A 24,091-nucleotide genomic window follows, 5' to 3' on the forward strand; every position below is an offset into this window, starting at 1 on the left:
TACACTGAAATATTTTTTTATTTAACTAGGCAAGTCAATTAGGAACACGTTTAACCACCCGTAGCACGCGTTCCAGCAGGTATATCTCACTTGTCACCCCAAAGTCAATTCCTCCTTTGGCCGCCTCTCCTTCCAGTTCTCTGCTGCCAATGACTGGAACGAACTGCAAAAATCACTGAAACTGGAAACACTTATCTCCCTCACTAGCTTTAAGCACCAGCTGTCAGAGCAGCTCACAGATTACTGCACATAGCACAATCTATAAATAGCCCAAACAACTACCTCTTCCCCTACTGTATTTATTTATTTTGCTTCTTTGCACCCCAGTATTTCTACTTTGCACACTCATCTACTGTCAAATCTACCATTCCAGTGTTTTAATTGCTATATTGTATTTACTTTGCCACCATGGCCTATTTATTGCCTTTACCTCCCTTATCTCACCTCATTTGCTCACATTGTATATAGACTTATTTTCTACTGTATTATGTATGTTTGTTTTATTCCATGTGTAACTCTGTGTTGTTATATGTGTCGAACTGCTTTGCTTTATCTTGGCCAGGTCGCAGTTGTAAATGAGAACTTGTTCCCAACTTGCCTACCTGGTTAAATAAAGGTGAAATAAAATAAAAATAAAATGTATTTACAATGACGGCCTACCCCGGCCAAACCCGGACGACGCTGGGCAAATTGTGCGCCGCCCTATGGGACTCCCAATCATGGCCATATGTGATACAGCCTGGATTCAAACCAGGGACTTTAGTAACCGCTCTTGCATTGAGATGCAGTACCTTAAACCGATGCATTACCAGTCTGGTAAAATGCACAGCAGAGTTACTAGGAAGACAATAAGGTTGTTGAGTTAAAGAAGCTTACTACTACAGTCAATATGTATAGACATGATGGATATAGCATGATGTCATTATAAAATGGCTTTTTACTAAGCTAACAGAACACACTGAACTACAGTCAATATGTATAGACATGATGGATATAGCATGATGTCATTATAAAATGGCTTTTTACTGAGCTAACAGAACACACAGTCCACTGACACGCAACAGAAACAGCACACATCAACCAACATCAAACTATATTTACATTTCCTATAACGCCACCTTACTGACAGACTGACAAGTCATCATTCCAGCCGGGAGTAATAGTCAGTCCATGTACTGCAGTGTAATGAGGTGAAGTAAAAGTAATCAAACTGAATGACCAAATGCAGTTTCTTTTCGCATTTTCTTTGTTGGGGGGGGGGGGGGGGGGGGGTGTTACAGTAACAATTATCAAAAATATTGGTACAGGATTCAAACAAGAAAACTAAAAAGTGGGCCTCAACCTCTCATCCCATTTATCCAACCACCCACCCCTCCCCCCTATTTAACAGTCTGATGGCCTGGAGATAAAAGCTGTATTTCAGTCTCTCTGTCCTGGCTCTCTGTCCCGGCTTTGATGCACCTGTACTGTCTCCACCTTCTACATGGTAGCGAGGTGAACAGGTCGTGGCTCGGGTGGCTGAGGTCCTTGATGATCTTCTTGGCCTTCCTGTGACACCGGGTGCTGTAGATGTCCTGGAGGACAGGCAGTATGCCCCCGGTGATGTGTTTGTTGAGGTTAGTTTCCTGGCACCACTTCGCCAGGGTTCTCTGATTCAAGGAGCTATCATTGTTGATTTCAAAGCATTGAATATTTATATTCATGCAGTTTGAAATTAATTTAGTAACTGTCCCAGATGCATTTAACTGCAGCACACTCCCACAACCAAGGACTTGGGAGCTGAGGCCATTCCTTCACTGACTCTCAGGGAGCTTTCAATCATTTAACCTGGGAAATAAAGAAGTCCACATACAGCAGCATAGACATATAGGGGTAGTATTCACTAGACATCAAAGAGAAGGACACTGAACAAAAAGGGCAGGGGACTACCTGAACTTGTCCAATAAGAAACTAGCATGTGTTGCAAAATGTTTCGCTACAGTTTGCACAAATGAATATGATCCGGGTGTCTGGATGTCTACAATGGCTAATTGTTCACTATATTACTGTGTTCATAAAACTCAACTCAGTGTCTCCAGTTTATAGAGGGCATCCTCTCGTACAGAAGAGAGCAGCTTTACTCCAGAGTCTCCTGGAGTATTTCCACTCAGGTCCAGCTCCTTCAGGTGGGAGGGGTTTGACCTCAGAGCTGAAGCAAGATAAGTACAGCCTTCCTCTGTGATGCTGCAGCCTGCCAGCCTGTGGAAAGTGAGGCAGAAAAGTTACACAGTATAAAATATTCCAGAAAATGTCAGTTTAGCATCTAAAGATAATGACACAATTAATGATAAAAACAGACAAATTGTCTTCGATTAAGGACATCAGAGACCAAGGCCCAATTATGACATCAGAGACCAAGGTTGGTATTTATTCCAAGTCTTGAGCAGAGACTGGACAGCCGACAATGCTGACAACATTATCCCAATGTTTGTGGAAATCTCATTCACTCTAAATGTAGTGCATGTTGATCGAACGTAAATGAGCTTAGAAAGTCACACAGTCAGCTGTCCAGTGCACTGCCTTGTATTAAATCCAGGACCAGTGAAATGTAAGTTAAACTCCATGAGGGTTAGTCTTACCTCAGTGTCTCCAATTTACATTGTGGATTCTCAAGTCCAGCACAGATGAATCTCACTCCTGAATCCTGGAGTTCATTTCCTCCCAGGTCAAGCTCTCTCAAACTTGAGGTGTTTGAGCAGAGAGTTGAAGCCAGCACCTCACAGGATTTCTCAGTTAGGTTGCAATCATTCAACCTGGTGAGAGATAATGCGTCTAAGTAACCCACACAAATCTATAACTACCTTTACAACATTAAGAATTGACATCTTTATATTTACAACACAGTTACAAAGTCACTCACTTCAATGTCTCCAGTTTACAGTGTGGATCCTCCAGTCCAGCAGAGAGCAGCTTCACTCCTGAATCCTGGAGTTTATTGCCACTCATGTCCAGCAGTCTCAGACAGCATGAGTTTGATTTGAGAACAGAAGCCAGTGCCTCACAGCTTTTCTTGGTGAGTTTACATTTGTTCAGACTGTGGAGAGAAAAAAGCTGCATCTCAAGATAACCAGGTGCCCACAAATACATCCCCCCTTTGGGACCGAATTGTTAGTAATGCAAACTGATGTTCATTATTATGTTATATTAGCATGCTGTCTGGAATGTAATTTGACTAAGCACTTACAAGGCTGTTCTAGAGGATCTGACAACTGGGAGAAGTTTGAGAAGAGCGGCATCTGATCTGATGTATTTCTTCAGGTCAAACACATCCAGCTTCTCTGAGGTCAGCAACATGAAGACCAGAGCTGACCACTGTCCAGATGAGAGTTTAGATTTTGAGAGACTTCCTGATCTTAGGTAGCTTTGGATCTCCTCCACTAGAGAATGGTCATTCAGTTCATTAAGACAGTGGAACAGATTGATGCATCTCTCCAGACGGAGGTTCTTTCTGATCTTCTCCTTGATGTACTTGACTGTTTCCTTGTTGCTCTGTGAGCCGCTTCCTGTTGGTGTCAGTAGGTCTTGAAGGAGATGCTGATTGGACTGCAGTGAAAGGCCTAGAAGGAAGCGGAGGAAAAGGTCCAGATGACCATCTTCAAACTGCAAGGCCTTGTCCACTGCATCTTCATATAGACTGTTTTTGTTCCGGAGGGATTTCTCTTTAGCCATCAGATTGACGTTGTTGTTAGTGAACATGAGGAACACATATAGTGCAGCCAGAAACTCCTGGATACTCAGATGTACAAAGCAGTACACCTTCATCTGGTAAAGCCCAGACTCTTCTCTGAAGATCTGAGTGCACACTCCAGAGTACACAGACGCATCCTTGATGTCAATGCCACACTCTCTCAGGTCTTCCTCATAGAATATCAGATGGCCTTTTTCTAGCTGTTGAAAAGCCAGCTTTCCCAGTGCCAGAATCATCTCTTTATCCCAGTGAGAATCGTTGGCATGCTCTACAGGATACTTCTGACTCCTCAGTTTTGACTGGAAGATCATGAGATGAGCGTACATTTGAGTCAGATTCTTGGGGATCTCTCGACTCTCTGCTTCAACCAATAGTCTCTCTAGGACAGTGGCTGAAATCCAACAGAAGACTGGAATGTGGCACATGATGTGGAGGCTCCTTGATGTCTTTATGTGTGAGATGATTCTGCTGGCCAGGTCCTCCTCACCGATTCTCTTCCTGAAGTACTCCTCCTTCTGTGGGTCATTGAACCCTCGTACCTCTGTCACCTGGTCAACACACTCAGGAGGGATCTGATTGGCTGCTGCAGGTCGGGAGGTTATCCAAATGTGAGCAGAGGGAAGCAGATTCCCTTTGATGAGGTTTGTCAGCAGCACATCCACTGAAGTCGACTCTGTGACATCACAGCAGATCTTATTATTCTGGAAGTCCAGAGGAAGGCGACATTCATCCAGACCATCAAAAACAAACGCAACATTTTTGTTTTCTGAGAATTCTGATTCTTTTGTTTCTATGAAGGAGTGATGAAGTAGTTCTATCAGACTTTGATTTGTATCTCTCATCATGTTCAGATCCCGAAAAGGAAGTGGAAAGATGATCTGGATGTCTTGGTTTGCTTTTCCTTCAGCCCAGTCCAACATGAACTTCAGCACAGACACTGTTTTTCCAATGCCAGCAACTCCCTTTGTCAGCACTGTTCTGATAGGCTTGTCTTGTCCAGGTAAGGGTTTGAAGATGTCATTGAGTTGGATTGATGTCTCTTGTTCTACTTGACAACTGCATGCTGTCTCAATCTGTCTCACCTCATTCTGATTATTGACCTCTCCACTTCCACCTTGTGTGATGTAGAGCTCTGTGTAGATGTTGTTAAGAGGTGTTGTTTTTACTTGATCTTCAATGCCCTCAAATAAAGAATATGTCCTATTCTTCAAGTAGGATTTCGTTTTCTCCTGGATTTCTGTTGGGTACCTATATGTGGAAAAGAAAGATACATGTTCCTTGTTGAATTTAATTAAATTGATTTGGGTAAACATTTATAATATAACTAAACTCTAATCTGGATGTGATCAATGATGAAACAGTACAGAGTTTGACATTCTATAGTTTGGTAGGCTAAGTGAAGATTATAGGACAACATTTGGTGCATTTTACTGGGAGACAATGCAATCTGCCTCTCCTGATAGTTACACTAAACCTTGGGTACCTTGGGTCTCACCATTATGAACTCAGCAAAAAAAGAAATGTCCTCTCACTGTCGACTGCGTTTATTTTCTTATTTTCAGCAAATTTAACATGTGTAAATATGTGTATGAACATAACAATATTCAAGAACTGAGACATAAACTGAACAAGTTCCACAGACATGTGACTAACAGAAATTGAATAATGTGTCCCTGAACAAAGGGGGGGTCAAAATCAAAAGTAACAGGCAGAATCTGGTGTGGCCACCAGTTGCATTAAGTACTGCAGGGCATCTCCTCCTCATGGACTGCACCATATTTGCCAGTTCTTGCTGTGAGATGTTACCCCACTCTTCCACCAAGGCACCTGCAAGTTCCCAGACATTTCTGAGGGGAATGGCCCTAGTCCTCACCCTCCGATCCAACAGGTCCCAGACGTGCTCAATGTGATTGAAATCCGGGCTCTTCGCTGGCCATGGCAGAACACTGACATTCCTGTCTTGCAGGAAATCACGCACAGAACGAGCAGTATAGCTGGTGGCATTGTCACGCTGGAGGGTCATGTCAGGATGAGCCTGCTGGAAGGGTACCACATGAAGGAGGAGGATGTCTTCCCTGTAACGCACAGTGTTGAGATTGCCTGAAATGACAACAAGCTCAGTCCGATGATGCTGTGACACACCGCCCCAGACCATGACGGACCCTCCACCTCCAAATCGATCCCGCTCCAGAGTACAGGCCTCGGGGTAACGCTCATTCCTTCGACGATAAACGCAAATCCGACCATCCCCCCTGATGAGACAAAACCGCGACTTGTACGGACATCGCAATTTATTGCCCTGGCCACATCGGCAGTCCTCATGCCTCCTTGCAGCATGCCTAAGGCACGTTCACGCAGATAGCAGGGACCCTGGGCATCTTTCTTTTGGTGTTTTTCAGAGTCAGTAGAAAGGCCTCTTTAGTGTCCTATGTTTTCGTTACTGTGACCTTAATTTCCTACCGTCTGTAAGCTGTTAGTGTCTTAACGACCGTTCCACAGGTGCATGTTCATTCATTGTTTATGGTTCATTGAATAGGCATGGGAAACAGTGTTTAAACACTTTACAATGAAGATCTGTGAAGTTATTTGGATTTTTAATAATTATCTTTGAAAGACAGGGTCCTGAAAAAGGGCCGTTTCTTATTTTGCTGAGTTTGGTAATCATGCAATTTTATTCACATTTCTAGTATGTCAGACTGAATGATGTCCTGTAGACAAGGGATCTAATGACAAGCAAAAGTAGGCATCCTAAATGATGAATTGGAGCCTATTATCTGGAAATTCACAGAGTAAAAAGGTACCAGATGTCAGACACATGGCTGGTGAATAAAATGTATTGATAAAAGGTAGGATGCTGTGCAAACTGTTATAACTTACACTTTGTCATCAGTAGGGACTCTGGGTTGGTTATCCATTGACTGGTCATTCTCCTCAGAGATACCGCTGGGTATAAATGAGCACAGAGAGCAATAACATCAGTCTTTATCTATACAGAAGATGCTAAATAAAAGGAAATGCCATAATCAAACACCATGTTATGTCTCAGTTCACCTTTGCCCAGTGGATAATTCTCCCTCCTTGAAGAAAATAGGATGTCCCATAGACTGGTCACTCTTCATGGAGATACCACTAGGTACAGGTGAGACTGGTCGGTCTGTCTTGATCCTGTTTAAGGCAGGATTACAATTTCCAACATAGGTGAGTTAGCACACATTTTAGATTTGTGTAACTGCTTTTTATGGTTGGTTACTTATTTGTCACCAGTCAATGCACTTACAGCTAGGTATAGGTTAGTGATCTAGTAAATTTGTCTCCAACAAAATGTCTGTTTTGAATGAAATATCTGTTTTGACTGAAATAATGACAAAATTAAATTGTATGCGTCACATGCGCCGAATACAACAGGTGTAGACTTTACCATGAATTGCTTAATTACTAGCCTTTCCCCAACAATGCAGAGTTTACAATAAAATAACAATAACGAGGCTATGTACAAGGAGTACCGGTATCGAGTCAATGTGCACAGGGGTACGAGGTAGTTGAGGTAATACAGTGCATTCGGAAAAGTATTCAGACCCCTTGACTTTTTCCACATTTTATTACCTTACAGCCTTATTCCAAAATGGCACCTAAAGACTCTCAGACCGTGAGAAACAAGATTCTCTGGTCTGATGAAACCAAGATTGATCTCTTCGGCCTGAAAGCCAAGCATCAATTCTGGAGGAAACCTGGCACCCTCCCTATGGGGAAGCATGGTGGTGGCAGCATCATGCTGTGGGGATGTTTTTCAGCGCCAGGGACTGGGAGACTAGTCAGGATTAAGGGAAAGATGAACGGAGCAAAGTACAGGGAGATCCTCAATGAAAACCTGTTCCAGAGCGTTCAGGACCTCAGAATGGGGAGAAGGTTCACCTTACAACATGACAACGACCCTAAGCACACAGCCAAGACAACGCAGGAGTGGCTTCGGGACAAGTTTCTGAATGTCCTTGAGTGGCCCAGTCAGAGTCTGGAGTTCAATCTTGGTTTCATCAGACCAAAGAATCTTGTTTCTCACGGTCTGAGGGTCTTTAGGTGCCTTTTGACAAACTCCTAGCGGGCTGTCATGTACCTTTTACTGAGGAGTGGCTTCCGGCTGGCCACTCTACCATAAAGGCTTGATTAGTGGAGTGCTGCAGAGATGGTTGTCCTTCTGGAAAGTTCTCCCATCTCCACAGAGGAACTCTAGAGCTCTTTCAAAGTGACCATGTGGTTCTTGGTCACCTTCCTGATCAAGGCCTTTCCCTCCGATTGCTCAGTTTGACCATTCGACCAGCTCTAGGAAGAGTCTTGGTGGTTCCAAACTTCTTCCATTTAAGAATGATGGAGCCACTGTGTTCTTGGGGACCTTCAATGCTGCAGAAATGTTTTGGTACCCTTCTCCAGATATGTGCCTCGACACAATCCTGTCTCGGAGCTCTACAGACAATTCCATCAACCTCATGGCTTGGTTTTTGCTCTGACATGCACTGTCATCTGTGGGAACTTATATAAACAGGTGTGGGCCTTTCCAAATCATGTCCAATCAATTTAAATTTACCACAGGTGGACTCCAATCAAGTTGTAGAAACATCAAGTATGATCAATGGAAACAGGATGAACCTGAGCTCAATTTCGAGTCTCAAAGCAAAGGGTCTGAATACTTATGTAAATTAGGCATTTCTGTTTTTTGTTATAAATATGCCAAAAAATTCAAAAAACATGTTTTCGCTTTATCATTATGGGGTATTGTGTGTAGATTGCTGAGGATTTTAACAAATTGTATCCATTTTACAATAAGGCTGGAATGAAACAAAATGTGAAAAAAGTCAAGGGGTCTGAATACTTTCCCGAAGGCACTGTATTCTCCAAAGATAGCACGTTCGCCAATAGAATGGATGGTAGTGGCGGTCTATCCACTTGCCAACGTAGTTTCATAAGGGTGCCCGCACAGCGGCCGCTATAGTGACATATTTTTCTCTTCCAAGTGTCGGGGATTAGTGTCTAGTCCCTGGTGAGCAGTATGTATGTCTTGCGCTAAAGACTCATTGAAGTAAAAGTCCTCATCAAAACCGAGGTTAGTGATTGCTGTTCTGATGCCAGAACCTCTTTTCGGTCACGATGGTGGAAACATTATGTACAAATAAATTAATATTATCCATTCTTCGCAACCAATACTGGTTCGTACAAGAGTTTTGACAAAATATTAGCTCCTTCACACTTACCTATTTGATGATCTTACCTCTTAAGTTCCCTGTCAGTGTCCTGTTTGGCAGGAAAACTTCGTTTAGGGGACATCGCTCCCTCACTCCCTGAGAAACTCATTCCAGAAGCAGTGGCTTCTTCTTCAGTATCTTCACAGATACTAGAGGGAGTGCTTCCCTCTTCATTCTTCCCAGAGAGACTCATTTTGGCACAGTGTACCCCTTGTACACTGGACTTTAAAAAAAACAGCACTATTTGCAACACTTGCAGTGCAATGGTACATTCATTTCAAGCTTAACAGAAATACAATTTCTTAGACAGTTGAAGCTGATCTACCCTGATAGGGGGATGTGCAAAATAAAGTCTTGGTGCTTTGTAGCCTTATATACTTTATGCCTGTAATTCACTGTTGGTACATAATTAAGTATTGTTAGTAGTGCACAGGTGCAACCCAGCTTGCATCCTCCTTGCATCCAACCCACCAAAACTGAAACCAGGAAATGGAAAAGAAAGGTCCCTATTTTAACATTGAGATCCTAGAGTTGTGGATAGTTACCAATAACAATCAATGTAACAAAAAACTTATCTGACAATTTGAGTTAAGGTTTTTCTTCCGAGAGCAACAAAACTTTGCCTGTAACTTAAAAGTCTGTCATAAAGACAAAATGCTTACTTTATGTGCTAGAAGTGTGTGTGGTTGATTGGGTTGATTGATTTTAGTGTTGTGAGCACTGAAAACCAGGGATTATTACCACTAGTGGCAGTTACACTTAGCATATGTCAAGAGGTGCTTCATTTTCTCCTCTTGAGCATTAACTCATGGAGTATATTCCAAGTTTAATAAAGCAACGTTAGAAGAAATACATAATCTACCAATCACAAGTGGGATTCTGATCTGCTCTGAAAATTCTGTGACTTCTGGAAAAAAATACTATTGGTAGCACTGGAGGAGAATTAACAATGTTGGTTGATGATGACAACACAGTTGAGTCAGATTTGCATTTCAAATGAACTGTGTACAAGGGGTCCTACAATGTGCCTCTCCTCGGGGGAATTCATAACAGACCTCTGATCAGGATGTGCTGACCTGTGAACACACAAAGCACTTTACTTGACACACAGCAGAGAAGTGGTTAAATTGAATGTTAAAATCCCCCAAGCTGAATGGGTACTTGCCACACTGTGGTTTCCTTTGCCTTCACAATGGACAAGCCACTATTTTTTCAACTGTAACTAGCCCAAATATTATGGCTTATATAGCTAATATCAGCCATACCAAACAAAAACTATTTTGCCACTAGTTTTGTGAAGGGCATCTTAATACTGCTATTACTGCTGCTAACAGGCCTAATAATAATTATAATAATGGTAATAGTCATGTATAGCCTACACCTTCCATACTTAAAAATACAGCAAAACATGCACGCAGCATCACTTTAGACTGACTAAAGGAATGGTCACTGTCTTGATCTCTTAGTAATGATATCAACAACAGAAATACCCCCCACACACACAAGTTTGCTGCTGTGTCCCAAATAATAATAATAACAATAATAATAATGATTATTATAAACGAGTAGAATAACAAATAAGCCTACATAAGTGTTAATAACAATAATAATTTAGACATAATACTTGGAAATATTTTGGCTACTTTTCATTACATTTTCTATTCTTGGAAATGTGTGTTTATTTTAGTGTTGCATTGCCTATTTCATTGCCTATACTACAGTAATAAATCCCCTACAAAAAAATATATAAAATCAACACATAGCTTTGTTTATGGACATGACGTAGTTAGTTACTTCCCTAACATTCGGATCATAGAAGGAGAAACTTTGCCTACCCAATCATTCCTGTTTGACATGCAAATAGGCTACTTCAGAAATGCATGCCTAAGGAATATCAAGACAGAAATGTGTTTTCAGCAAGGGAGTAATTCAATCGCTTTGTGATGTGTCATGGCCCATTTATGTAAGCCACTTTACAAAGCAGTCTGTAACTCTATTGGAAGGATGCGACACCATTCTTCCATTAGAAATTCAATCAATTAACTCGTTTCAAGAAGCTAGGTGTATGTTGCATGTCACTACTTCACAGGAGAGGCATTTTAACTTATTTTTTTTTATGTATTTCTTATTTTGGCAGAAATGCCTTCTGGAACATGCAAACTTTCATGTGCCTTAATAATAAATGTGTATGTCATCTGTAAATATGAATAAAATTGTTAAATTTAGTCTTCCCTGTGGCTCAGTTGGTAGAGCATGGTGTTTGCAACGCCAGCATGGTGTTTGCAACGCCAGGGTTGTGGGTTCGATTCCCACGGGGGGCCAGTATGATTTTTTTTTATATGTATGAAATGTATGCATTCACTACTGTAAGTTGCTCTGGATAAGAGCGTCTGCTAAATGAATAAAAATGTAAAATGTAAATGTAAAAATTACAAACCTAGTTGGTTTAGCCACAGAAAAAGTCAGCAACCTTCCCTCTAGCCATGATTAGCTGAGATAATGGATAGGCTGGACATGCCGGGAGATGAGTTCGGATTGGTCTGCCATGTAGCATGCTTCTCTCTATAACATGAGCTGCTCAGAATGTGTTGATAATGCATTCTACCTCTGTTTTTTTGAAAGATATAACGTTAGCCATCGAAAACTACAAAAGTGTTGCTACTTTTCTCAACAACATTGATGCCCTGAATTTACCAGGCGCTATCGACAAAGATCAGTTGGATAAAGTTGTGATGGGCTACTTTCTACACACGCCACGGTCAGTGTGAACCGGAGTGCCTTGACACAAAGGTGACCAAACAAGATGTAGCTACAAACAAAACAGAGTTAAATGGATCCAGTCTGCTGTAAAGCATTCATCCATGTATATGGGTAAGAGTCTAGCTACATTTTCAGATATTGTATGTTTCTAATTTTGGCAGAAAGTCGTTTTCATTGCCAGTTAAAGCGTACTGTTAGCTAACTAGCTAACGTTAGCTTGCTGACTCGCTAGCTAACGTTACGTGTATGATCTGTGTAGTAATATTATTCATATCAGAAATCCATTTGCATTGCTAGTTAGAGCCTAATGTTAGCTATAGCTAGCTAGCTAACATTGAACCTAGTTGGTTAGCTTTAGCTACCTACAGATTCATACTACAGCTATGACAATCAATTTGTATTGGTAGAAGTATGTGTTGGGATTATGCTGGTTCATTGTTTAGCTAGCTACATGTCTAAACCAAAGACTCCACTTCGCCAGATGATGACCCATCAAGTTAGCCAGGTGGGTCTGGGGGTGATTACAGCCATCTATTGTATTATATGAACATGTGTACATGTCTAGACAATAGTGACCCATCCACTTAGCTAGATGTGTCTGGGGGGTGGTTATAGAATTTCTTTCACATGACTCATCAATTTAGACAAGTGTGTCTGGTTAAACATCATCTAATAATTATCAAATATTTATACAATATTTGTATCTGGACACTTTCTATTTTTTTATATTGCTAGTATGCAAATATGCAAGTAACCATTTTCACTGTACCGTTTACACCTTCTGTATCCTGCGCATGTGACAAATAAAATGTTGATTTTATTGTATAGTGTGTTTTTTACTAGAGACGGTAATGTGAAGAACAACATGACCTGCACCAAAGTCAGATTAGGATATAGTACTACTTTCACCACTTTTAGTCTTGAAATATTTGGTTGTTTATTACACCTTCTTACAACTCTACAACCAGCGCCTCATCGGCTTCCAGTGGCAGTTTTTTATTCAACGGAGAGACTGGGCCGACGGAAGAGCGGAGGTGCGCACCGACGGGGTAAGAAGAAACGACTATCAGAGGCAGAGGGACGGTCCCAGAACCCACGGGACTGAGTGTCTTTAATTTATCAAGCAAGATATTGAGCCCTGCCCATGTCTCCTTGCTTAATAAAGGGTTATCTTTTGTGTCTACATCCCAGTGCAACGATTTTGATGTTAAGGTAGACATGTTTAAGTTTTTTAGAAACATCCGTTTAAGGGAATACTTTAGCTCCCCCAATCCTGATGTTTCTATTGAACCAGTAGGTTACTCACCTGCACATACTCCAACTCCTTTTAGAAGTAAGAGTTATTTTATACCTCGGGCCAATCGCAATCTCTCTATCGAGACATATTGCAGACTTGTTGAAAAAGATGTTGTTCATCTCCTTAAGAACAAACAGGAGTACATATCTTTCCATAATTTACCTCAGGATGAAAAACAAGCTTTCCTTGATTTACAATCTGATACGTCAGTCCTTACCCGCCCTGCTGATAAGGGTGGGTCTGTTGTACAATCTGATACGTCAGTCCTTACCCGCCCTGCTGATAAGGGTGGGTCTGTGGTACAATCTGATACGTCAGTCCTTACCCGCCCTGCTGATAAGGGTGGGTCGGTGGTACAATCTGATACGTCAGTCCTTACCCGCCCTGCTGATAAGGGTGGGTCTGTGGTACTCATGGATAGGACAGCTTATGTAAATGAGTGTCATAGACAACTACTTGACAACATCTTTTACAAGAAACTCAGAAGTGACCCCACTTCCCAATTTCAGAATATTATCCTTACTGTCCTAGATGGGTATTTACATTCTGGTCAGATAACCAAAAAAGAACACGACTTTTGGGTATTCAACACCCTAAAATTGCCACTTTCTATACTTTGCTGAAATTACACAAGAATGTTACAAAACCTCCAGGGCGCCCTATTGTAGCGGGCATTGATGCAGTAATGGCCCCTCTATCTACTGTTGTTGACTTTTTATTAGACCACTCACAGAACAGCTCACCTCCTTTGTAAAGGACACCAGCAGTATGATCTCTATTACTCAATCTCTTGATCCTCACCCTGAGAATACCATGTTAGTTACTGTTGATGTTGAGTCGTTATACACAAATATTCCACACGAGGGCGGTATTGAAGCTATGGAACATTTTCTTCTACAACATGACCCTAATGAACTACCTTCCAGTGCCTGCATTATAACATTGGCTGAAATAGTACTCACACACAACTACTTCATGTTTCTAAATGATTTCTTTATTCAGACGAAAAGTACTGCTATGGGATCCCCCATGGCCCCTAACTATGCTAATTTGTATGTGGGTTACATGGAGAAAGTCTATTTTTAATCCTCTCAAAAATGTTTTCTTGCCTAACATCATTATTTGGAAACGGTATATTGATGATATTTTTGTTCTATGGAGGGGTGATGCAAAACAGCTACAGGCGTTTTATGCTTTTCTTAACTCCTGTTCTGAACATTTGAGATTTACTATGCAATCTGATACACGTCAAATCAGTTTTCTTGATCTTCTGAGAAAATAATGTTCTGTACACTAATCTACAGGAAACCTACTGATCGTAACAGTTTGTTGAGGACTGACAGTTGTCCCTTGAAAAATAGTTTGCCCTACAGCCAATTCTGTCGAATCAAAAGAATTTGCAAAAAACAATCAGATTTCTGAGACGCAAAGAAAATTCAAGGAGAGGGGGTATAAAAATGGTCAGCTTAATACTGCCATTGAGAAAATTCTAAACAAAATGAGACATGACCTTTTTCAAGGTCAGTCTCGCAAAAAGACGCATTCTTGCGTTCTAACTACCCGCTATTCAAAGTACTCTGGACAAATTAAGGGAATCGATCACAAACATTTGCACATTCTAAAATCCGATGATAGTCTCGGTAATGTGTTTTCGGACCTTCTCTTGGTCGTATTCTCGCGGGGCATAAATCTCAGAGACCAATTGGTGCACTCTGATTTACCACCACAAGATATTCCTGAACAACATCTATTTGTGCCCCTACTGGATGGACACTACAAGTGTAATGGCTGTGCTCAATGCAATGGCACTTATAAATGTAGATCAAACAGGGAAACAGATCCCAATTTAAGGTGTTATCACGTGCTCCACTAAGGCAGTTATTTATCTTAGAACTTGTCCTTGTGGTAAAAATGTGGGTAAAACAAAGCGTGAATTAAAAGTACGAATCTCAGAGCATCGTAGATAGGTGTGCGTTTCTTTTTCTTCTAGATTATTACACCTTCTTACTCACTCCTTTTAGCACATTGCCTCATATGTGAATCCTTAAAGAGATAGGTGGGGCTACGGTTTAAGAGGGTGTGAACGATTAATTAGGGTCGATTTCAAGTTTTCATAACAATCGGTGATCTGCATTTTTGGACACCGATCATGGCCGATTACATTGCACTCCACGAGGAGACTGCGTGGCAGGCTGACTACCTATTATGCGAGTGCAGCAAGGAGCCAAGGTAAGGTGCTAGCTTGCATTAAACTTATCTTGTAAAAAACAATCATAACATAATCACTACACATGGTTGATGATATTACTAGTTTATCTAGCTTGTCCTGCGTTGCATATACCGTAATTTCCGGACTATAAGCCACAACTTTTTTCCCACGCTTTGAACCTCGCGGCTTAAACAATGACGCGGCTAATATATGGATTTTTCCCGCTTTCAATTTTTTTTCAAAAAAAAAAAAACACATTCTGTGACGTGCTCAGTTTTTTGGCGGCATGAAGCTTTCATTAGACCAATGAAATTGCCAAACGGGTTAAGGTTAACTTTTTGGTTTACGGGTTAAGGTTTTGCCAAACGGGTTAAGGTTAACTTTTTGGTTTACTATTTAGATTAAATCGAGCGCGCTCAAACTTCCCATCATTCTGATTACGGTAGTCATTTTGTCACCCTCATCATGGCAAAGACACGGAGAAATGCATATGATGCAGCTTTCAAGCCGTGTTTCGTTAAAGCCTTGTTTCAATGTACCGGTAGGCACCTGCGGCTTATAGACATGGGCGGCTTATTTATGTTCAAAATAATATATATATTTTTTAATTCAGTGGGTGCGGCTTATATTCAGGTGCGCTCAATAGTCCGGAAATTACGGTAATCGATGTGGTGCCTGTTAATTTATCATTGAATCATAGCCTACTTCGCCAAACGGGTGATTTAACCTGTCTAGGATAGGGGGCAGTATTTTCACAGCCGGATAAAAAACGTACCCGATTTAAACTGGTTACTACTCCTGCCCAGAAACGAGAATATACATATTATTAGTAGATTTGGATAGAAAACACTCTAAAGTTTCTAAAACTGTTTGAATGGTGTCTGTGAGTATAACAGAACTCATATGGCAGCCAAAAACCTGAGAAGATTACAAGCAGGAAGTGGCCTGTCTGACAATTTGTGTTCCTTCTGTAGCATCTCTATCGAAATTACAGTATCTGTGCTGTTACGTGACACTTTCTAAGGCTTCCATTGGCTCTCTGAAGGCGCCAGAAAGTGGATTGGGGCGTCTGCTGTCTCTGGGCAAGGTACAGGAACTCTGTTTGTGAGTGGTCTGTCTAAGGACTCAGAGCCTGGAAATGCGCAGTCACGAGAGATCACCATGTTTTTATTTCCCTATTTGAATGAATACAATGTTGTCCGGTTGTAATATTATCGCTATTTTACGAGAAAAATCTCATAAAAATGTATTTTAAACAGCGTTTGACATGCTTCTAAGTACGTTAAAGGAACATTTTGAAATTTTTTGTCACGAAATGCGCCCGCGCATCGCCCTTTGGATAGTGACCTGAACGCACGAACAAAACGGAGCTATTTGGACATATCTATGGATTATTTGGAACCAAAACAACATTTGTTGTTGAAGTAGAAGTCCTGGGAGTGCATTCTGACGAAGAACAGCAAAGGTAGTCCAATTTTTCTAATAGTAATTCTGAGTTTACTTAGCCTCGACGTAGCTCGGCCTTGATGGCCGAGCTACGTACTCAGAATATTGCAAAATGTGCTTTTGCCGAAAAGCTATTTTAAAATCTGACACCGCGATTGCATAAAGGAGTTCTGTATCTATAATTCTTAAAATAATTGTTACGTATTTTGTGAATGTTTATGCTGAGTAATTTAGTAAATTCACCGGACGTTTTCGGTGGGTATGCTAGTTCTGAACATAACATGCTAATGTAAAAAGCTGGTTTTTGATATAAATATGAACTTGATTGAACAAAACATGCATGTATTGTATAACATAATGTCCTAGGAGTGTCATCTGATGAAGATCATCAAAGGTTAGTGCTGCATTTCGCTGTGGTTTGGGTTTTTGTGACATAAATGCTTGCTTTGAAAATGGCTGTGTGATTATTTCTGGCTGGGTACTCTCCTGACATAATCTAATGTTTTGCTTTCGCTGTAAAGGCTTTTTGAAATCGGACAATGTGATTAGATTAACGAGAGTCTTGTCTTTCAAATGGTGTAAAATAGTCATATGTTTCAGAAATTAAAATTATAGATTTTTTGAGGTTTTTGTATTTCGCGCCATGCGACGCCATTGGCTGTTGGCTAGCGGAACGTCTAGATGCAAGAGGTTAACAAGCGCATTTGCGAAAAAAGTGCCTTTCTTAAAATCAATACACAGAAGTATATTTTTTTAAACCTGCATATTTAGTTAAAAGAAATTAATGTTAGCAGGCAATATTAAACTAGGGAAATTGTGTCACTTCTCTTGCGTTCATTGTACGCAAAGTCAGGGTATATGCAACAGTTTCGGCCACTTGGCTCGTTGCGAACTAATTTGCCAGAATTTTACCTAATTATGACATAACATTGAAGGTTGTGCAATGTAACAGGAATATTTAGATTTATGGATGCCACCCGTTAGGTAAAATACGGAACGGTTCCGTATTTCACTGAAAGAATAAACGTTTTATTTTCGATATGATAGTTTCCGGATTTGACCATATTAACGACCTAAGGCTCGTATTTCTGTGTGTTATTAGGTTAGAATTAAGTCTATGATTTGATATTTGATAGAGCAGTCTGACTGAGCGGTGGTAGGCAGCAGCAGGCTTGTAAGTATTCATTCAAACAGCACTTTTGTGCGTTTGCAAGCAGCTGTTTATGACTTCAAGCCTATCAACTCCCGAGATTAGGCTGGTGTAACCGATGTGAAATGGCTAGCTAGTTAGCGGGGTGCGCGCTAATAGCGTTTCAAACGTCACTCGTTCTGAGACTTGGAGTAGTTCCCCTTGCTCTGCAAGGGCCGCGGCTTTTGTGGAGCGATGGGTAACGATGCTTCGAGGCTGGCTGTTTTCGATGTGTTCCTGGTTCGAGCCCAGGTAGGGGCGAGGAGAGGGACGGAAGCTATACTGTTACACTGGCAATACTATAGTGCCTATAAGAACATCCAATAGTCAAAGGTATATGAAATACAAATGGTATAGAGAGAAATAGTCCTATAATTCCTATAATAACCTCAACCTAAAACTTCTTACCTGGGAATATTGAAGATTCATGTTAAAAGGAACCACCAGCTTTCATATGTTCTGAGCAAGGAACTTAAACGTTAGCTTTTTTACATGGCACATATTGCACTTTTACTTTCTTTTCCAACACTTTGTTTTTGCATTATTTCAACCAAATTGAACATGTTTCATTATTTATTTGAGGCTAAATTGATTTGATTGATGTATTATTTTAAGTTAAAATAAAAGTGTTCATTCAGTATTGTTAAAATTGTCATTATTACAAATAAATAAATACTTTTAAATTATTTTTTAGTTTAAAAAATAAATAAATATATAAATATTCTTTATATATACTTTTTTTTGGGTCCTCCAATAATCGGTATCGGCATTGAAAAATCATAATCGGTCGACCTCTACCTGAAACGTCCCATAATTCTATTGGCGATGATTGTACATCCCCTAAGAAAAGTCAGCCAAAACATATAACCAACATCAATATGGAGAAGTGAACATACAAATGTAAGTAAAAACAAATGTAAATAAATTCAATTGTGCTAATAATGCACATGACGGCACAAACATGTATCGTAAAATGAATGATGTTTTTGTTTGGGTAGCTTTTGGAAACGTTAGCTAGCGCATACAACTTTCCCTGACATCACACTTATACATTGTAATTTTCGATTGACCTGATATCGTCGGATGGCTAGCATTCGACGTCTGCGGATGCATTGTCTTCTAGCCATGATATGAAATGACTGTAGTGCATAAGTGACACATTTCCCTGCAAGTGCCAACTGATCAACCAGGGACAGTTCTGGGAGGGGGGAGGGGGGCAGTGCCCCGGTGACAACAATTTTGGACCCCCTTGTGGCCCCCCTAAATGTGGAGTATGAAATCATTTTTACATAACACATTTTTGCTATCGTTCTTTTTTTTTTTTACATCCGTTATTAGAGAGTGGCAACGAGGAACACTAATGATTCTGAATATGGTATTTTGCCTGCTAATGCCAGCAATGCAGTGAAGAAAACGATATGACAACAATAATGTCTAATGAAACTGGCCCCTCTAACAGTACAACTGGCCCCAGCTTGGCCCCACCAGTTGAAATGGTCTAGAACCGCCACTGGATCATACATCATGATACATAATCAGAAGTGTCCCCTTAATTTGAGGGCTGAGGGGAGGTAGTGTGTATTTTACGTGTTTGGAATGCAGCCAAAGAATAGCTCTCCAGTAGATGTGACAAAACATTCAAGCAGTGGCGATCCATCATTCAGGGCAGGTGGCAGAGCCCCACATGTTTGGAGCTCCACATTTGTAGCAAAACATTTAACATTTAAAATTAAACTAAATATATATAATTATTTGGGGGACTTGCCTGTTTGGCATTTTATTTTGGCATTAATACACGTCACATATCAGTTTGCAAACAATGCAACAAAAAATATATATCATTGAGTTAATAAAGCTGCATACAAACATGGTCTCTTTTTTGTTTTCTTGAGTAAGGCAGCTCCAAAATGCAGGCGTTTCAGCCTAGCTCAGTGCTTTCTGTGATGGTGTGGCAAGATAGCAGAAAATAGGAGCATTGTGCCATGATTGGCTCAGTGTTCTGTCACTCATGGGGACACTACGTCACCACCAAGTCTAAGTCCTTAGTAAGAGTAGACATCAAACATTTAAGCCCTTTGGGCCCTGCCATAGAGTTACATAAGTGCCCTTCCAAGGTCATTGGCCACTGATAAAATGATGTCAAATCACGTTTTATGTACATTGGCTTTGATTGGACTGAACATGTCAACATCTTACTTTCAAAATCTTAGCTAGCAGTCATCATCATGAATCAAATCGACAATCTACTGGCAAATCCTTTTTAATCCTTGTCATATGAAGAGAAATAATGAAGATAAATTATAGATAAAATGTATCGGTGCTCATCGGCCATTGAACATAAACATTACACAACAAGTTGGAAATCGCAAATTCAACAATAAGTGGTTTGGAAGGAAACCGCGAGCATTGCAACTGGGAAGTCGGGAATAAACGAGCTCAGACTGGTAAAATACGTTTTGAACGGTCAACCAACTCGAATTGTAAATCTGGCCTCTTTGTCTTTGTTTGATGACAAAATTTGCCCACGAAGAACCGCCACGCCACCTTCCTGTTCAAGTGAGCACATCACAACAAGGTGAGTCCAAAAATGTCTTATCTGCAGCTGCATAAATGATGTAATATGCCAGGGAGATATGGAAACTGTAACTAAGAAAGAATACTAAGTGTATGTTGTGTAGTAAACTGTTAGTAGCCCATGTAATAATTTGGTCTTTTTCACCTCTTAACTTCACCTACTGTTCTGACTCAGTGGTGCACATGTAGCCTATAACCTGTTTTTGAGAAATGTAATCATTGAATATTGTAAGAGCTTTCATTGTCTGCTTATATGCCCCCTTTATTTATCCTACGGTTCTGACTTGGTGTACAGGGAGAACACTAAGAACGGCCCATGTTCTGAATTCTGTCGCTGTACATTTCAAAAGTGCTGTACAAATAGTTATATTGACTAGTCCGTCCTGACTCGCTCATTAATGTCAATCGAAATTACGGATTGCCTCTCATCCGCTTGTCTTCCCCTTATGCCATTGTTTGTACATCTCAATTGTCACTAGAAACCACATGTGTTTAAGCAAGTCAGCCATATCAGCTATGTTTTTTTAAAGGCTCTGCTGATAGCCAGGTGTAGCAGTGGTAAGGTGTTGAGACTCTGCTGATAGCCAGGTGTAACAGTGGTAAGGTGTTGAGACTCTGCTGATAGCCAGGTGTAGCAGTGGTAAGGTGTTGGGACTGCTGTTGGGACAGCTTTATGTAGGCCTTAACAGTTTCTGGGGACCGTTTGTTATAGTGCAATATTGTTTCGTGTTGTTGTGTAGTGGCTTTGCTGGCATGCATTCCACTCCCCCCAAGATTTACATGCTAAAATCGCCACTTCATTCAAGGGCCATTTTGTCAAAAGTGGGGTTACAAGTTTATCAACTTTCAAAGCAGAATTACTTTCCCATTGTTCCTCAAATGCAGTGTATGACATAGCATTTTCTAGAGTCTCTACTTTAATCCAATGTAAAAAGCAGTTTCAAATGTTGCTATATTGGATCGAATCCAGGTGGTGGGTCACATTTGCAGTTTTGTTAATGGTTCGCGGAAAAATGTTGTCTAGGGCATAGCTTGGTATTATGTTGCAAAATTTGAACTTTGGTGTTGGAAACAAACATGATGTTGTCATCCAGAGTCACACTTATTTATTTTCCCAGCTATAGCACACACTATTTCACATACAGTAGGTTTTTAAAGGACCAAAGTTGTTGGTCTGCTTTGCGTTTCCATTTGCGATACTGGTATCGCCACAGCCCTAGCAGCTGTACTTTATGGCGTTTTAACTTCAGGTTAGGTATGTTTTGTTTTGTACACTTTGTACAAAATAATAAAACGCAGAACTACAGGATGTTTCTTAACATAACTCTTTATTAACTAGCTACAACTACATGTTAGCCTATCTCCAACCACGATCAACTGCCCATGACCTAACCGTCTGGGTGGTCTTAACCAATCACCGCACAGTATGATACGGCGGTAAAATGCATCCAATTATAATTCAGTATGTATTCACATATGAATATTACAAGGTATATCTGTAAACACATGGATAAACAGTAGGCTAGCCTATTTTGTTACTGGTGCATGTTCTTTTAAGCAATCCGGAGAAGTTGCCTACCTGTCTTTTGTCTCCTGAAAATAGCATTCATTTTCCAGACACAGACAACTACATCCAGCGCCTGTCGTACAAGTACGTGGCGATTTCTTTGTTGTGTGCACTTCCTTGCCTACATGTATTTTGTCTACTGCAAATAGCATACATTTTCCATACACAGCCAACTACATTCAGAACCTGTTATATAAGGAGATGGCGTTTCACCTGAGGGGTATCCAACGAAGCAAGCTAGATCTACTCAGTGTTTTCTAAAGATAACCAGCTTCACATTCCAAATCAGGCTTCTTCCATACTACTACGGATATTGCTCTTCCGTCTGCTTGTTGCAAATTCTGTTTAGCCTCAGGCTAAAAGGGGACAGATCGAAAAAGGGGAGGGTTATCCCCCCCAAAATTGCTTTGGAGAGGGTTGTGTGGTTTTTCATTGGGTACAGGGGAGGGTAGTGCATTGTTTCCCTAGTTTACATTTGCTCTTTTGCAGGTTTTAATATATAATTTCTTCCATCCTATCCACATTTCCATATCTGCTTGCATATGCCTCCCCTGTATGTGACGCGCTCTTTCATAATCAGTTGGAAGTTGAAATGGATCATCATACGTTGTGTTTTTCAACATTTAGATTTTTTGCAACCCTCCCCTATTCCGAAATAATGAATGGATTTCAAACTAGCTAGCTACCTATATATATTTGAATCAAGCTACAATAGGCTATTCAATCGGATGATTTTCCTGTTTGCCCAAATTTGTCAAAGTTACTATCATCCGCAGAAAAAAAAGTGTACCTCACACTCGCTTTTCAAAACCCATCATACATAGTCACTGTTACTACTGACTACACATTAGCTTCTAGATAGTTAGCTTAGCTTTCTACTGTATCGATGGATTCCAGGGAGAGTGAAATCGCTAGATTTTTAAATAGTAATGATGTTGAGCTGGTTCAGACGATTAGTGGCGTCAATTTATTGGCTACTACTTTTTTACCTGAGCTGGAGCGCCGCCATCATCAGCGACTCAGACGAGCTCACCAAAGTCGAGGCCGAGCCCCGCCTTGGGAGGCAACCGATGAAGACCACCCGTGGTGGATCCGTCAATTACGGTGCTTCAGTCAGTCGAGGTGAAATATGTCAGTGATGCTGCGCAACAAATTGAAAATGCTCGCGTGTTCAGGTGCACTTGCAAATCCAACGAAGGGTAGCCCTGCTATTTACTTTTTACCCCCGAGGAGATAAGAGACGTGACCAGATGAATTAACTCACCAATGGTACTGTAAGTGCTTGTCATTCAACTATTAGTCCATTTTTGTTGGCTGTGTGTGTGTTTCAGTCTAACGTTATCTGTCAGTGTCTGTGTGATGAGGCACAAGTGTACTGACTAGCTGGCTAGTTTATTATAGCCAAGTGTGTGAGAGTGAGTGGGTGGCATTAGAGGGAGAGAAGTGGGGGATGTGTAGCCCATGCAACGTAGCTAACTACTGTATGTGGCTAGTAACTTATGGGACCCGTGTGTGTGTGTGTGTGTGTGTGTGTGTGTGATTGATTGATTATGGAACGCCGTTTGGGTATTTGCGTGTCTAAGATACACGCCAAATAACACGATTTTACGCGTTAAATAAGGTTATAAATGGACACGTCAAATAATACTGTTCTATTATAGAATGTTGTGTGTGATGAATTTGCACGTGCAAGCCAAGCGCCACCACTACTACCAGAGCACGGTCAAAGCTGTACAAAAAGTCTGCAAACAAGCAAACACCTGCCACGAACGATGTGTTTACAATACCGCCTTGGTAATAAAGCATTATTTGTTCGACCGCAACTTCAACTTCTGGGTAGCTAGCTAGCTTTAGCTTGGTACTGTTGGGTTGCGTCAATCAAATCTGGTATCAGAACAGAATTTAACACTAAGTCACTGAATATATTCTCTACTTTTTATTCAATTTAATTAGTCAAGCGAATAAATGGTAAATGCAATCTTCGGGCTCACTGTAACACCTCACAGGGCAAACAGAGAACTGAACTGTTCAAACACAAAGTTCTTCTTTAATACTCTGACAGAGATAGTTCCTGCTCAGAGCGGGCCT

At 40.7% G+C, this 24,091-nt stretch overlaps 1 protein-coding gene and 1 long non-coding RNA gene across 5 annotated transcripts in view; one reads left to right on the forward strand and one right to left on the reverse strand.

Annotated features, from left to right (window-relative positions):
• On the reverse strand, positions 1-23,420 carry LOC106606345 (NLR family CARD domain-containing protein 3). 4 transcript variants are annotated; one of them, XM_045719773.2, is made up of 8 exons: positions 23,268-23,420; positions 8,988-10,037; positions 6,779-6,892; positions 6,605-6,670; positions 3,224-4,975; positions 2,900-3,073; positions 2,619-2,792; positions 1-2,238 (listed from the first exon to the last, which is right to left on the reverse strand). In XM_045719773.2, exons 2-8 carry the CDS (start codon positions 9,152-9,154, stop codon positions 2,061-2,063), a joined length of 2,625 nt encoding a protein of 874 aa, XP_045575729.1. In that variant the 5' UTR covers positions 9,155-10,037; positions 23,268-23,420; the 3' UTR covers positions 1-2,060. The 4 variants fall into 4 exon arrangements, with proteins under 4 accessions (XP_045575729.1, XP_045575728.1, XP_045575727.1 ...); XM_045719772.2 differs by lacking the exon at positions 23,268-23,420 and adding an exon at positions 22,993-23,264; XM_045719771.2 differs by lacking the exon at positions 23,268-23,420 and adding an exon at positions 22,217-22,354.
• The window catches only part of LOC145879738 (uncharacterized), a 9,361-nt gene continuing 8,367 nt past the window's right edge, over positions 23,098-24,091 (forward strand). The window contains exon 1 of the long non-coding RNA XR_014392503.1: positions 23,098-23,277. This is a non-coding gene — a long non-coding RNA (uncharacterized LOC145879738). The remainder of the gene's footprint in view (positions 23,278-24,091) is intronic.

Source organism: Salmo salar, chromosome 06, assembly GCF_965601325.2.
Source record: "Salmo salar chromosome 06, fSalSal1, whole genome shotgun sequence".
Taxonomy (NCBI): Eukaryota; Metazoa; Chordata; class Actinopteri; order Salmoniformes; family Salmonidae; genus Salmo; species Salmo salar.